The 14,873-nt window shown below is 26.7% G+C and overlaps 1 protein-coding gene across 1 annotated transcript; it reads right to left on the bottom strand.

Annotated features, from left to right (window-relative positions):
* Positions 1 to 1,630: 1,630 nt before the first annotated feature.
* Positions 1,631 to 13,870, bottom strand: LOC142230771 (uncharacterized). The gene is made up of 6 exons (XM_075301399.1): positions 13,695 to 13,870; positions 13,372 to 13,533; positions 7,124 to 7,425; positions 6,012 to 6,889; positions 5,700 to 5,924; positions 1,631 to 1,702 (listed from the first exon to the last, which is right to left on the bottom strand). The coding sequence occupies exons 1-6, from the start codon at positions 13,868 to 13,870 to the stop codon at positions 1,631 to 1,633; spliced, it is 1,815 nt and encodes a 604-aa protein (XP_075157514.1).
* Between the last annotated feature and the right edge of the window lie 1,003 nt (positions 13,871 to 14,873).

The following is a 14,873-nucleotide window of genomic DNA, read 5'->3' as shown; positions in this document are numbered from 1 at the left end:
AATTACTTTAGAAATAAAATTTTGACAAAATTTTCTATAGAAATAAAATTTTGACAAAATTTTCAATAGAAATATAATTTTGACAAAATGTTCCCTAGAAATAAAATGTTGATAAAATTTTCTATAAAAATAAAATTTTGAAAAAATTTTCTATAGGAATAAAAGTCTGACAAAATTTTCTATAGGAATAAAATTCTGACAAAATGTTCTCTAGAAATAAAAATTTTACAAAATATTCTCTAGAAATAAAACTTTTACAAAATTTTCTATAGAAATAAAATATTGACAAAATTTTCTATACAAATAAAATTCTGACGAAATTCTCTATAAAAATAAATTTTTGACAAGATATTATCTAGAAATAAAATGTTGACAAATAGTTCTCTAAAAAGAAAATTTTGACAAAAAGTTCTCTAGAAATAAAATATTGACAAAATTTTCTATAGAAATAACATGTTGACAAAATTTTATATAGAAATAAAATTTTGACAAAATTTTCTATAGAAATAAAATATTGACAAAATTTTCTATACAAATATAATTTCGACAAAATGTTCTCAAGAAATAAAATATTGACAAAATGTTCTATAGAAATAAAATTTTTAAAAAAATTTCTATAGAAATAAAAGTTTGACAACATTTTCTGTAAAAATATAATTTTGACAAAGTTTTCTATTGAAATAAAATTTTGACAAAATTTTCTATAGAAATAAAGTTTTGAGAAAATTATCTATAATACTTTGACAAAATTTTTTTTATAGAAATAAAATTTTGCCAACATTTTCTATAGAAATAAAATTTTGAGAAAATTATCTGTTATATTTTGACAAAATTTTTGTATAGAAATCAAATTTGACAAAATTTTCTATACAAATAAAATTCTGACAGAGTTGTTATAGAAATAATAGTTTGAGATTATGTTTGGTAGTTTTATGTTAAATTTTCTTCAAATTTTTAAGTTATTTTTGGCTATGTGCTTTGCCTTTGGTGCTAGGCACCCACCCCAACATTTCAGAGGAAAAAGGCTCGTATAATGCAACGTATGAAATTTAGTCGGTTTTGCTGGAACCTAGCCCTTTATAACCCGCTGATGTTTCACACTGCTGATTATATTCACATGGTTTGTAGAGCATGCCTGCGGCTTTTCTCAACATTTACGTTGTAAGCTTCGTTTTGTCTTTTTTCATTGTGGAATTTCTATGTTAGCAATGGCCGCAATTTGCAGCATTCATTCACGCAATATTTTCCGCAAAATTGTTATGCTTTTACACTTTCCGTGAAAGCTGCAGACACTTTCGCATTCCATTCAGTTCAGTTTACTTAAATGTTTAGTTTTACATGATGTTTTAATGTAAAACCCATTGTTCTAGTTCTTGCCTTTTATGGAGCTTTGCAATGGTGCCATTAACCTGGTTTCCTCTACACACTCACACACAAGTGCAACAAATATGAATGAAAATCTGTGGAAAATGAGAATCGCTTGGAAAATCGCAAACAAAAAGACAAAGTGAAAGTAATTCTGGAATTATTTCTTTCAAAGAAATTTGTTTTTGTTTTAAGTCAAACTCATATGGGATGGTTGTTTGAATGTTTATGGCAAATACTTTGTATTCTGATAAAAAGAATAGAACTATATCGCTTGTATGTAACACCCGCGTCGACCAGATTTAGAACCAACAATTCTAAAATCGGGCAGGGTAAGCTAACATATTTTTAGCGTGCATCAACAAGAGAAAGTTACCAATTCTACAAAAAGGGAGAAACAAGGAGACTTTGATGGCACGACCTAAAACTAAAATTAAAAATTTGAAAATGTTGTCAAAATTTTGCTTCTATAGAAAAATCTGTTTTTGTAGAAAATTTTTGTAAAAATTTTATTTCTAAAGAAAATTTTTTTCACAATTTTATTTCTTTACAATTTTGTTTCTAAAGAAAAATTTATCAAAATTTTATCTCTAAGAAAATTTTGTCATAATTTTATCTATATAAAAAACTTTGTCAACATTTTATTTCTATAGAAAATTTTGTCAAAAATTTTATTTCTATAGAAAATTGTGTCAAAATTTTATTTCGATAAGAAATTAAGTCAACATTTTATTTCTATAGAAAATTTTGGCAACATTTTTTTCTATGGAAAATTTTGACTAAATTTTATTTCTGTGGCAAAATTTTGTAAAAATTTTATTTCTAAAGAAAATTTTGTCACAATTTTATTTCTATACAATTTTGTTTCTAAAGAAAATTTTGTCAAAATTCTATTCTTGTTTTATTTCTATAAGAAATTAAGTCAAAGTTTTTTTATAGAAAATTTTGCCAACATTTTATTCCTATAGAAAATTTTCACAAAATTTTATTTCTATAGAAAATTTTCGCAAAATTTTATTTCTATAGAAAATTTTGTCAAAATTTTATCTCTATAGAAAATTTTGTCAAAATTTTATTTATAAAAAAATGTTGTCAAAATTTTATCTCTATAGAAAATTTTGTCAAAATTTTATTTCTATAGAAAAATTTGTCAACGTTTAAGTTATTTTTAAGAAAATTTTGTCATAATTTTATCTATATAGAACATTTTGTAAACATTTTATTTCTATGGAAAATTTTGTCAAAATTTTATTTCCATAGAAAATTTTGTCAAAGTTCTATTTCTATAGAAAATTTTGTAAAAAATTTATTTCTAAAGAAAATTTTGTGAACATTTTATTTTTACAGAAAATTTTGTCAAAATTTTGTATCTATTAAAAATTTTATCAATATTTTATTTCTATAGAAAATTTTGTCACAATTTTATTTCTATACAATTTTATTACAATTTTTTTTCTAAAGAAAATTTTGTAAAAATTTTATCTCTAAGAAAATTTTGTCATAATTTTATCTATAAGAAAACTTTGTCAAAATTTTATTTCTATAGAAAATTTTGTCAAAAATTTTATTTCTATAGAAAATTGTGTCAAAATTTTATTTCGATAAGAAATTAAGTCAACATTTTATTTCTATAGAAAATTTTGTCAACATTTTATTTCTATAGAAAATTTTGACTAAATTTTATTTCTGTGGCAAAATTTTGTAAAAATTTTATTTCTAAAAAAAATTTTGTCACAATTTTATTTCTGTACAATTTTGTTTCTAAAGAAAATTTTGTCAAAATTCTATTTTTGTAAAAAATTTCGTCAACATTTTATTTCTGTAGAAAAATTTCTCAACATTTTATTTATATCTTAAATTTGGTCACAATTTTATTCCTATAGAAAATTTTTGCAAAATTTTATTTCTATAGAAAATTTTGTCAAAATTTTATTTATATAATAATTTTGTAAAAATTTTATTTACAAAAAAATTTTGTCAAAATTTTATCTCTATAGAAAAATTTGTCAACGTTTAAGTTATCTTTAAGAAAATTTTGTCATAATTTTATCTATATAGAACATTTTGTAAACATTTTATTTCTATAGAAAATTTTGTCAAAATTTAATTTCCATAGAAAATTTTGTCAAAGTTCTATTTCTATAGAAAATTTTGTAAAAAATTTATTTCTAAAGAAAATTTTGTGAACATTTTATTTTTATAGAAAATTTTGTCAAAATTTTGTATCTATTAAAAATGTTATCAATATTTTATTTCTATAGAAAATTTTGTCAAAACATTACTTCTATAGAAATCTTTGTCAAAATTGTAGAACTAAAATTTAATCAAAATTGTACATCTATAGAAAATGTTGTCAAAATCTTATTTCTATAAAAATATAAAAAACTTTTTTAAAACTTTATTCCTACAGAAAATTTTGTCACAATTTCATTTCATTAGAAAAATTTTGAAATTTGTGTTGCAATTGAAAATTTTCTCAAAATTTTATGTCGATAGAAAATTTTGTCAAAATTTTATTTTTATAGAAAATTTTTTAAAATTTTATGTCGATAGACAATTTTGTCAAAATTTAATTTCTATAGAAAATTTTGTCAAAATTTCATTTCTATAGAAAATTTTATTACGGTAGAAAATTTTGTCAAAATTTTATTTTTATAGAAAATTTTACCAAAAATTGTGTCTCTATAGAAAATTTTGTCAAAATTTTATCTTTATAGAAAATTTTGTTAAAATTTTATCTTTATAGAAAATTTTGTTAAAATTTTATTTATATAGAAATTTTTGTCAAAATTTTAATTCGATAGGAATTTTTGTCAATATTTTATATCAATAGAAAATGTTGTCAAAATCTTATTTCTCTGGAAAATTACAACTTTATTCCAACAGAAAATTTCTTTCCTTAGAAAAATTTGAAATTTGAAATTTGTGTTTCAATTGAAAATATTCTCTTACATAGGAAATTATAAATTTAATTTCTATATAAAATTTTTCCAAATTTTATTTCTATAGAAAATTTTGTCAAAATTTTATGTCGATAGAAAATTTTGTCAAAATTTTATGTCGATAGAAAATTTTGTCAAAATTTTATGTCGATAGAAAATTGTGTCAAAATTTTATTTCTATAGAAAATTTTGTCAAAATTTCATTTCTATACAAAATTTTATTTCGATAGAAAATTTTTCAAAACTTTATGTCGATAGACAATTTTGTCAAAATTTTATTTCTATAGAAAATTTTGTCAAAATTTCATTTCTATAGAAAGTTTTATTACGATAGAAAATTTTGTCAAAATTTTATTTTTATAGAAAATTTTGCCAAAATTGTGTCTCTATAGAAAATTTTGTTAAAATTTTATTTCGTGGTTTTAATTAGTTGACCTTTAAACTTTTAATTATATTTGCTTAGTTCGGCTTGAGGTCATGTGAATAAAAACAGATGTTGTTGTTTTTTGAGTTGTATTTTTATATTTAAAATTTTCCAATATTTCGAGACATCTCCGATGCTCGTCTTCAGGGAAATTACTTTAAACAAAAAGAAAAAACATTTATCACATTAACAAAAAAATATATCATTACATGAAAAACACAGATAATTACATTTAAATTTAAAGAACAGTGAACTTCTTTACAAGGGAGTATATTTACAACTAAAAGCTAATCTGTCTTTCTATATTTTTGTACAATATTTCTATAAATATGTGCACAATGGTCCGTATCAGTCTTAAAATTCATTCGTCTTTCTGCAGGTACATTTATAATATGTAGCATCTCCAGAGTAAATCTCCTTTTATAATTGGTTTCTTGCGTCAAAATATCTACGTCCTTAAAGTTTGGTTTGTGTCCTGTTAAAGTGCAATGTGCTGCAAGTGCCGTCTTTTGCTCCAAGGACTTATCAGTGGCTTTCTGATCAGATTTATGCCCTGAGAGTCTAGTTTTTAATTTGGTTTTCGTTGTACCAATATATACTTTTTGGCAAGTATCAGAGTCATTTCCATTGCATTTGATCTTATATACTACGTTTGACTTGTCTTCTTTCTTAATTTTAGATTTTGTCTTGCTGAAGAATTGATTTACTGTATTATGAGTCCTTTGTGCAATTTGAAATTTGTCCTTATTTAGCATGTTAGATGATTTGAATCTTTCCGAGAATTGGGGGACATATGTCAAGGGTTTATAAATTTTGGGTTCAATTTCGTCATGTTTGATATGTTGTTGTTCTTTTACATGTTGTATTAGGTCGTCAATCGTCTTATTCGGGAAATCATTTAATCGCAATATGGTCCTTATCTTATCTTCGTTGTCCTTATGAAATATTTTGTCGCTGATATCGTGTACTCTTCTTATAAAATTTGTAGCCGTATTCATTATAACTCGTCTAGGATGTTTGGAGTTGAAATTTATCAATCGTCCTGTGGCTGTTGGCTTTTGATACCAGTTAATTTTTATTCCATTTCTGTGCCTTAAAATTATGGTATCTAAGTATGGTAACTTGTTGTCCTCTTCTGTTTCCATCGTAAATTGAATTTGTCTATCAAAGGCGTTTAAAGCTGATAAAGTGGCCTGAACGTCATTTTTATTCAAAATACAGAACAGATCATCTACATATTTTGTCATTATTTTTGGTTTAATAGTCAATTTTTCCAATACTGAGTCCAAGAGTACTTCCATTACAATATCGGCGATAATAGGTGAAGCTAGTGATCCCATTGGCATTCCTTTACGTTGCTCATACACCTTGTCATCATATACAAAATATCTTGAGTCCTTTATACAAAAAGTTAACATTTCTATAAAAATATCCATCGGTATCTTCGTATAGTCCTTTATTTCGTCCCATTTTTCTTTTATAATCTTAATCGCCAAATTTACTGGAATGCTTGGAAAAAGAGATACTACGTCAAACGAGATCATTGTTTCATTGTCCTCAATCTTAATATTACTGGTTTTATTCTTAAATTCAATTGCGTCCTTTACATTATATTTGGAATCTTTCGTCAAATTTTTCAAAATATTTACAATATAGTTTGATAGTTCATAAGAGGGGGAATTTATTGAAGAACATATCGGTCTTACAGGAACTCCTTCCTTATGTATCTTCGGAAGTCCATAAATTCGAGGGGCGTTAGCAGTTTTACATATCAATTTTAATTTTTCGTTGGTGTCAATGATGTTCATTCTGAATAATTTTTCCACCAGTTTGTTATTTTTGGTTTGTAGTGTTGATGTCGGATCTCTTTTTAAGCGTCTATATGTACAAATATCTCTTAAAATATTTTTCATCTTTATTTCATAATCGTCTTTATACATCGCTACGGTTTTTCCCCCTTTATCAGCAGTTAGAATAAGTAAATCTTTATTTTCCTTTAGATATTTCCGTGTCTCCCCCACTGTGTCAAGTATAAATTTCTCTTTCTTATTTGGTTTAGTCTTTTGTATGTGGTCATCTATAAGAGAAGCTAAACGTACTCTCGCGTTCTCTTGTTCTTCTTTATTGTCTAATGTTTGTATGCACTCATCGCCTTCAGCTATAACATTGAACAACGGAAAAGAAGTTGTTGTTGTCGGAAGAGAAAACTTGGGTCCTAGAGAAAGCAGCCATTTAACATTAGTTGGTATGGTTTTATTTGTGAGGTTCTCAAACCAACTTGTTTTGTTGTTCATGCCAAGCTCTACTTGTTGTTGTTGTTTTAATGCGTTTAGTTTTTTAATGTGAGTTGTTTTAATTTTATAGTTGTGTGATATTCTGAGAGTATTTTCACTCTCAATGAATTTGTTGTAGTCATCCGTACTCATGACTTTGCTTAGTTTATCTTTAGCATTAGAAATCATTATTGTATTTTTGTGTATTTGCATGTGTTTGTATTGTATGATGAGATTCAATACTTTAGTGTGAAAGTTATAGTTATGCTTTTCTAATTCTCGTTTGAATTTTGGCGGCAAGTTGTTAGTATTGAAGATGTTATAAGTATGTGTTGTTGTATTAGTGATGAATTTTGGTATAATACCTGTTTGTTTGCATTTTATTAGAAAAGTGGTTGATGCCTTTAGGGATGCTGCTTGCCTGTTACTTTTGGAATATTGTTTGATTATATTTTTCGTTTCTGTGTTATATTTATGTTTAATGTTTTTGTAAAGTTTCATTTTGAAAATTATTGCGGTGTGCCTTCCGTGTATTTTGTGGTTTTAATTAGTTGACCTTTAAACTTTTAATTATATTTGCTTAGTTCGGCTTGAGGTCATGTGAATAAAAACAGATGTTGTTGTTTTTTGAGTTGTATTTTTATATTTAAAATTTTCCAATATTTCGAGACATCTCAGATGCTCGTCTTCAGGGAAATTACTTTAAACAAAAAGAAAAAACATTTATCACATTAACAAAAAAATATATCATTACATGAAAAACACAGATAATTACATTTAAATTTAAAGAACAGTGAACTTCTTTACAAGGGAGTATATTTACAACTAAAAGCTAATCTGTCTTTCTATATTTTTGTACAATATTTCTATAAATATGTGCACAATGGTCCGTATCAGTCTTAAAATTCATTCGTCTTTCTGCAGGTACATTTATAATATGTAGCATCTCCAGAGTAAATCTCCTTTTATAATTGGTTTCTTGCGTCAAAATATCTACGTCCTTAAAGTTTGGTTTGTGTCCTGTTAAAGTGCAATGTGCTGCAAGTGCCGTCTTTTGCTCCAAGGACTTATCAGTGGCTTTCTGATCAGATTTATGCCCTGAGAGTCTAGTTTTTAATTTGGTTTTCGTTGTACCAATATATACTTTTTGGCAAGTATCAGAGTCATTTCCATTGCATTTGATCTTATATACTACGTTTGACTTGTCTTCTTTCTTAATTTTAGATTTTGTCTTGCTGAAGAATTGATTTACTGTATTATGAGTCCTTTGTGCAATTTGAAATTTGTCCTTATTTAGCATGTTAGATGATTTGAATCTTTCCGAGAATTGGGGGACATATGTCAAGGGTTTATAAATTTTGGGTTCAATTTCGTCATGTTTGATATGTTGTTGTTCTTTTACATGTTGTATTAGGTCGTCAATCGTCTTATTCGGGAAATCATTTAATCGCAATATGGTCCTTATCTTATCTTCGTTGTCCTTATGAAATATTTTGTCGCTGATATCGTGTACTCTTCTTATAAAATTTGTAGCCGTATTCATTATAACTCGTCTAGGATGTTTGGAGTTGAAATTTATCAATCGTCCTGTGGCTGTTGGCTTTTGATACCAGTTAATTTTTATTCCATTTCTGTGCCTTAAAATTATGGTATCTAAGTATGTCCCCCAATTCTCGGAAAGATTCAAATCATCTAACATGCTAAATAAGGACAAATTTCAAATTGCACAAAGGACTCATAATACAGTAAATCAATTCTTCAGCAAGACAAAATCTAAAATTAAGAAAGAAGACAAGTCAAACGTAGTATATAAGATCAAATGCAATGGAAATGACTCTGATACTTGCCAAAAAGTATATATTGGTACAACGAAAACCAAATTAAAAACTAGACTCTCAGGGCATAAATCTGATCAGAAAGCCACTGATAAGTCCTTGGAGCAAAAGACGGCACTTGCAGCACATTGCACTTTAACAGGACACAAACCAAACTTTAAGGACGTAGATATTTTGACGCAAGAAACCAATTATAAAAGGAGATTTACTCTGGAGATGCTACATATTATAAATGTACCTGCAGAAAGACGAATGAATTTTAAGACTGATACGGACCATTGTGCACATATTTATAGAAATATTGTACAAAAATATAGAAAGACAGATTAGCTTTTAGTTGTAAATATACTCCCTTGTAAAGAAGTTCACTGTTCTTTAAATTTAAATGTAATTATCTGTGTTTTTCATGTAATGATATATTTTTTTGTTAATGTGATAAATGTTTTTTCTTTTTGTTTAAAGTAATTTCCCTGAAGACGAGCATCGGAGATGTCTCGAAATATTGGAAAATTTTAAATATAAAAATACAACTCAAAAAACAACAACATCTGTTTTTATTCACATGACCTCAAGCCGAACTAAGCAAATATAATTAAAATTTTATTTCTATAGAAAATTTTGCCAAAATTTTAGTTCTATAGGAAATTTTATCAAAATTTTATATCTATAGAAAATGTTGTCAAAATCTTATTTCTATAGAAAATTTTTTACAACTTTATTCCTACAGAAAATTTTGTCACAATTTAATTTCCTTAGAAAAATGTTAAAATTTGTGTTTCAAGTGAACGTTTTCTCTTATATAGGAATTTTATTTTTATTGAAAATTTTATCAAAATTCTTTTTTTTAGAAAATTTCGTCAAAATTTTTTTTCTGTAGAAAATGTTCTCTAAATTTTATTCATATTTTAAATTTGGTCACAATTTTTTTCCTATAGAAAATTTTCGCAACATTTTATCTCTATAGAAAATTTTGTCAAAATTTTATTCCCATTGTAAATATTGTCAACATTTTAGTCCCATATTGAGTTTTGTCAACATTTTATTTCTATAGACAATTTTGTCAAAATATTATTTCAATTGAAATTTTTTTTATTTTTAAGCAATACTTTTTATAGATTCAACCGAAATATTGGAAATAAAAATTAAATAAAAACTAAATCCTAACATATGTTTTTTAATCGACCTATAGCCGAAACTATGAAAAGTATTGCTTAAAAATACAATAAAAAGGTTAACGATAATCAATCAGAAATATAGACAGTTTTGTCAAATTTTTTATTTCTATAGAAAATTTTGACACAATTTTATTTCTATAGTAAAGTTTGTAAAAGTTTTTGTTTTATGGAGAAATTTTATCAAAATTTTATTTCCATACGAACTTTTGTCCAAACTTTATTTCTATAGAAAATTTTGTCAAAATTTTAATTCTATAGAAAATTTTCTCAAAATTTTAATTGTCAAATTTTAAATGTCCGTCCGTCCGGACATGCTCATCACGCTAACTTCCGAAACCACGCTAACTTCCGAACGAAACAAGCTATCGACTTGAAAATTTGCACAAGTAGTTGCTATTGATGTAGGTCATATGGTATTGCAAATGGGCCATATCGGCCCACTTTTACGTATAGCCCCCATATAAACGGACCCCCAAATTTGGCTTGCAGACCCTCTAAGAGAAGCAAATTTCATCCGATCCGGGTGAAATTTGGTACATGGTGTAAGTATATGGTCTTTAACAACCATGCAAAAATTGGTCCACCTCGGTCCATAGTTATATATAGCCCCCATATAAACCGATCCCCAGATTTGGCTTGCGGGAGCCTCTAAGAGAAGAAATTTTCATCCGATACGGCTGAAATTTGGTACATGGTGTTAGTATATGATCTCTAACCACCATGCAAAAAGTGGTCCGCATCGGTCAATAATTATATATAGCCCCCATATAAACCGATCCCCCGATTTGGCTTGCGGAGCCTCGAAGAGAAGCAAATTTCATCCGATCCGGCTGAAATTTGGTACATGGTGTTAGCATATGGTCTCTAATAACCACGCAAAAATTGGTCCCCATCGGTGCATAATTATATATAGTCCCCATATAAACCGATCCCCAGATTTGACCTCCAGTGGTAGTATGTTATATTTAACAACCATTCCAAAAGTGGTCCACATCAGTCCATAATCATATATAGCCCCCATATAAACCGACTCCGAGATTTGGTTTTGGAGCCTCTTGTTACATTGTGCTAGTATATGGCCGTTAACAACCATGCCTATCTAGGTCCATATCGGTCTATAGTTATATATAGCCCTCAGATAAATCGATCCCCAATCACCCAAAAATTGGTCCATATCAAGTTCATAATTGTATATAGACCCCATATAAGCGACCCCCATATTTCAATTCTGGCTCCCTACGTACCGTGCAAAAGTCCATATCGATTCGTAATTATTTGTAGACTTACCTACACATACCTTTTTTGTCTAATATATACCACGTATGGACTAACTCACAATTTAGAAAACGATTTAAGATACCACAACCCAAGTCATTCGATTCTGGATGACAGTCTTTCGTAGAAGTTTCTACGCTATCCATGGCGGAGGGTACATAAGATTCGGCCTGGCCGAATTTACGGCCATATATACTTGTTTAAATTTTGTGAACGTTTTATTTTTATAGAAAATTTTGTCAAAATTTTATTAGAATTAAAATTTTGTCAAAATTTTATTTCTTTTGAAAATTTTGCTAAAATTTTATTTTCTATAGAAAATTTTGTTAAAATTTTATTTCTATAGAAAATTTTGTACAAATTTTCGTTTATATAGGAAATTTTATAAAAGTTTTTATTTTATTGTCAAAATTTGGTCTCTACAGAAAATTTTATTTCTATAGAATATTGTCTCAAAATTTTGTTAATATAGAAAATTTTCTCAAAATTTTATTTCTATAGAAAATTTTATCAATTTTTTTTTATGGAAAATTTTGTCAGAATTTTATTTCTGTACGAAATTCTGTCAAAACTTTATTTCTACAGAAAATGTTTTCAACGTTTTGTTTCTATAGAAAATTTTGTCTAAATTTTATTTCTATAGAAAATATTTTCAGAATTTTTTTTCTATAGAGAACTTTGCCAACATTTTGCACGATAGAAAATTTTATCAACATTTTATTGCTATACAAAATTTTGCCAGAATATTATTTCTTTAGAAAATTTTGTCAGAATTTTATTTCTATACGAAATTTTGTGCAAATTTTATTTCTATAGAATATTTTCCCAAAATCTTATTTCGATAGAAAATTTTGTCAACATTTTGTCAATTTTTTAACAAGTTTGTCAAAATTTTATTTCTATAGAAGATTTTATCATATTTTAATGTCTATAGAAAATTTTCACAAAATTTTATTTGTATAGAAAAATTTCTCAACATTTTTTTCTATGGAAAATTTGTCAAAATCTTATTTCGATAGAAAATTTTGTCAACATTTTATTTCAATTCAAACATTTATTTAAACAATTAAGCCCTCTTGGACCATACATTGATAGCTTTGAAAAAAAGTACAACATAGAAAATTTTGTCCTAACTTTATTTGTATAGAAAACTCTGCCAAATTTTATTTCTACAGAAAATGTTTTCAACGTTTTATTTCTATAGAAAATTTTGTCAAAGTTTTATTTCTATAGAAAATTTTGTCAAAATTTTATTTTTTTAACAATTTTGTCCAAATTTTATTTCTATAGAAGATTTTGTCTCAACTTTATTTCTATGGCAAAACTTTGTCAAAATTTTATTTCATTAGAATATTTTGTCAAAATTTTACTTCTATAGAAAATTTTGTCAAAGTTTCATTTCTATAGAAGATTTTGTCAAAATTTAATGTATATAGAAAATTTTATCAAAATTTTATGCCTATGCAAAATTTTGTGAAAATTATTGGTCTATACAAAATATTATCAAAATTTTATGTCTATTCAAAATTTTGTCAAAATTTTATGTCTATTCAAAAGTTTTGTCAAAATTTTATGTCTATTCAAATTTTTTTCAAAATTTTATTTCTAGAGAAAAAATCTAGTGGAAATTCCTTCTTATGTTTTATACTTATGCTATTCTCCTTTCTATAAACAATTCATGTATAAGCCTTTAAAAACCAGCTCCCCTAAAACACGGACACAGAGTGTTTTCCTTTAAAAAATTTAAACTCCATTATCCTTCGAAAATACATTTTAAGTTTCTTACAATCATCTTTAAAACACATCTCTCCATTAGAATTTAGGCTCTGCCACCAAAACCACCCAAAATATCATGATAATATTTTTTGGAATTGCATTAAGAGGACGTTTTGTGGTTGTGCACTTTGGTTTCACATCTTAGGATTTTTCTATGGAACATTAACCTTAATGCAATTAGATACATCCTGACAAAAGGATTAGTATATAATGGTAGAAGATTTATCAGTTGTAGTAGACATTTTTTTTTACTTGCATACACTAAGCTTTGATGATGATAGCGGAAATATCTTCTAATGCAATTACCAGGATATCTTTTTTGTTGTTGGGGGAGCAATTACCCAGGATGTCACAGCATAAAATCCTAGATAAGTGGCAAGTTTATGTAAGGCAATTGATGGTAAAAAGGATTGTGGACTTGCTTTTAAGGTCAGTCGAAAGGAAGGTGATTGTACAAGGAAGCTAATACTAAAGGCAATCAGATAATTTTACCAATGTTCAATATACAGTCTTAAATTTTTAATTGAAGTTTATTATCAAAAAGAGAGGAAAAAATCCTAAATGTTTTAAGCTTTCCAAATCCCCTTTTAAATATTAATTTTTAATAGAACATTATCTAGGCGACATACAAAAATCTTGAAAATTCAATTCCACCATCTTCTATACCTTTATCTTTGCTTGTTTCCACTATCTTGCCAAGGATAATGCCAATGACATTTTCTCCATCCAAATATTTACTATGGTTTACTTTTTCAGTCAAAATGCCACTTGCTGCATCAAAAGCCTTTTTAATGGTGACAAGCATTGCGGTTTTTCAACAACCACGACAAAAATGCCTTATCCTTTAAAGGCCACATGTTGCTTCGCTCTCTCCCTCGAAGAGAGCGATATATTCCTGGAAAGCCATTCAGTGAATAAATGCATACTCAATGTGCCAAAATGAAAGGCTTTACCATTTCATCCTAAGTGTCATAGACTCGTATGGCTTTTGTGTCATACAAAAAATGCATGTTGCCATAAGGACTTTTATCATCGAATGAAAAAAAAAAAAAAAAACATTTAAATAAATTGAACAAATTAAAAAAAAACAAGTATTTTCGGCCGAAAGTTCGGCCAGGCCGAATATTATGTACCCTTCACCATGGATTGCGTAGAAACTTCTACTAAAGAGGTCATCCACAATTGAATTACTTGGGTTGCGGCCGATGGCAAAGCATCTTAAAACTTCTTTCCGTGATATATATTAGACAAAAGAAAGGTCGATTAAATACGTATATATTCAGTTCTTAACCGGTATATATATAGGGAAGAAATAATTACGATCCGATGTGAACGAGTGCGGTAATTATAGAGCCAGAATTGAAATATGGAGGTCGCTTTATATGGGGGCTATATACAATTATGAACAGGAGTCTACCAAGATTTTTTACTGTTTGGCAGATTGATAGAATTCTTGATGTTTAGGAAGATTTTACAAAATATTCTTATCCAACTACTTCACAAATTTCTATAGAAATAATATTTTGACAAAATTTTCTACAGAAATAAAATTTTGACAAAATTTTCTATGGAAATAAAATTTTGACAAAATTTTCTATGGAAACAAAATTTTCTATAGATACAAAATTTTTACAAAATTTTCTACGGAAATAAAATTTTAATAAAATTTTCAATAGAAATAAAATTTTGACAAAATTTTCTATAAAAATAAATTTTGGCAAAATTTTCTATTAAAAAAAAATTGACAAATTTTTCTATGAAAACAAAATTTTCTATAGAAATAAAATTTTGATAAAATTTTCTATAGA

Source organism: Haematobia irritans, chromosome 3 (assembly GCF_050003625.1).
Source record: "Haematobia irritans isolate KBUSLIRL chromosome 3, ASM5000362v1, whole genome shotgun sequence".
In the NCBI taxonomy this organism is placed as follows: Eukaryota; Metazoa; Arthropoda; class Insecta; order Diptera; family Muscidae; genus Haematobia; species Haematobia irritans.
This window is presented reverse-complemented; position numbering and strand designations above follow the sequence as displayed.

Bases quoted from the DNA above. Each gene is read 5' to 3' on its own strand.
- LOC142230771 (XM_075301399.1), bottom strand. From the start codon at position 13,870: ATGCTTGTCACCATTAAAAAGGCTTTTGATGCAGCAAGTGGCATTTTG. The intron at 7,426-13,371 runs GTAATTGCATTA...CAAAAGTAACAG, and splicing joins ACAACAAAAAAGATATCCTG to GCAAGCAGCATCCCTAAAGG. The intron at 1,703-5,699 runs GTACACGATATC...AAAATATGTTAG, and splicing joins CTACAAATTTTATAAGAAGA to CTTACCCTGCCCGATTTTAG.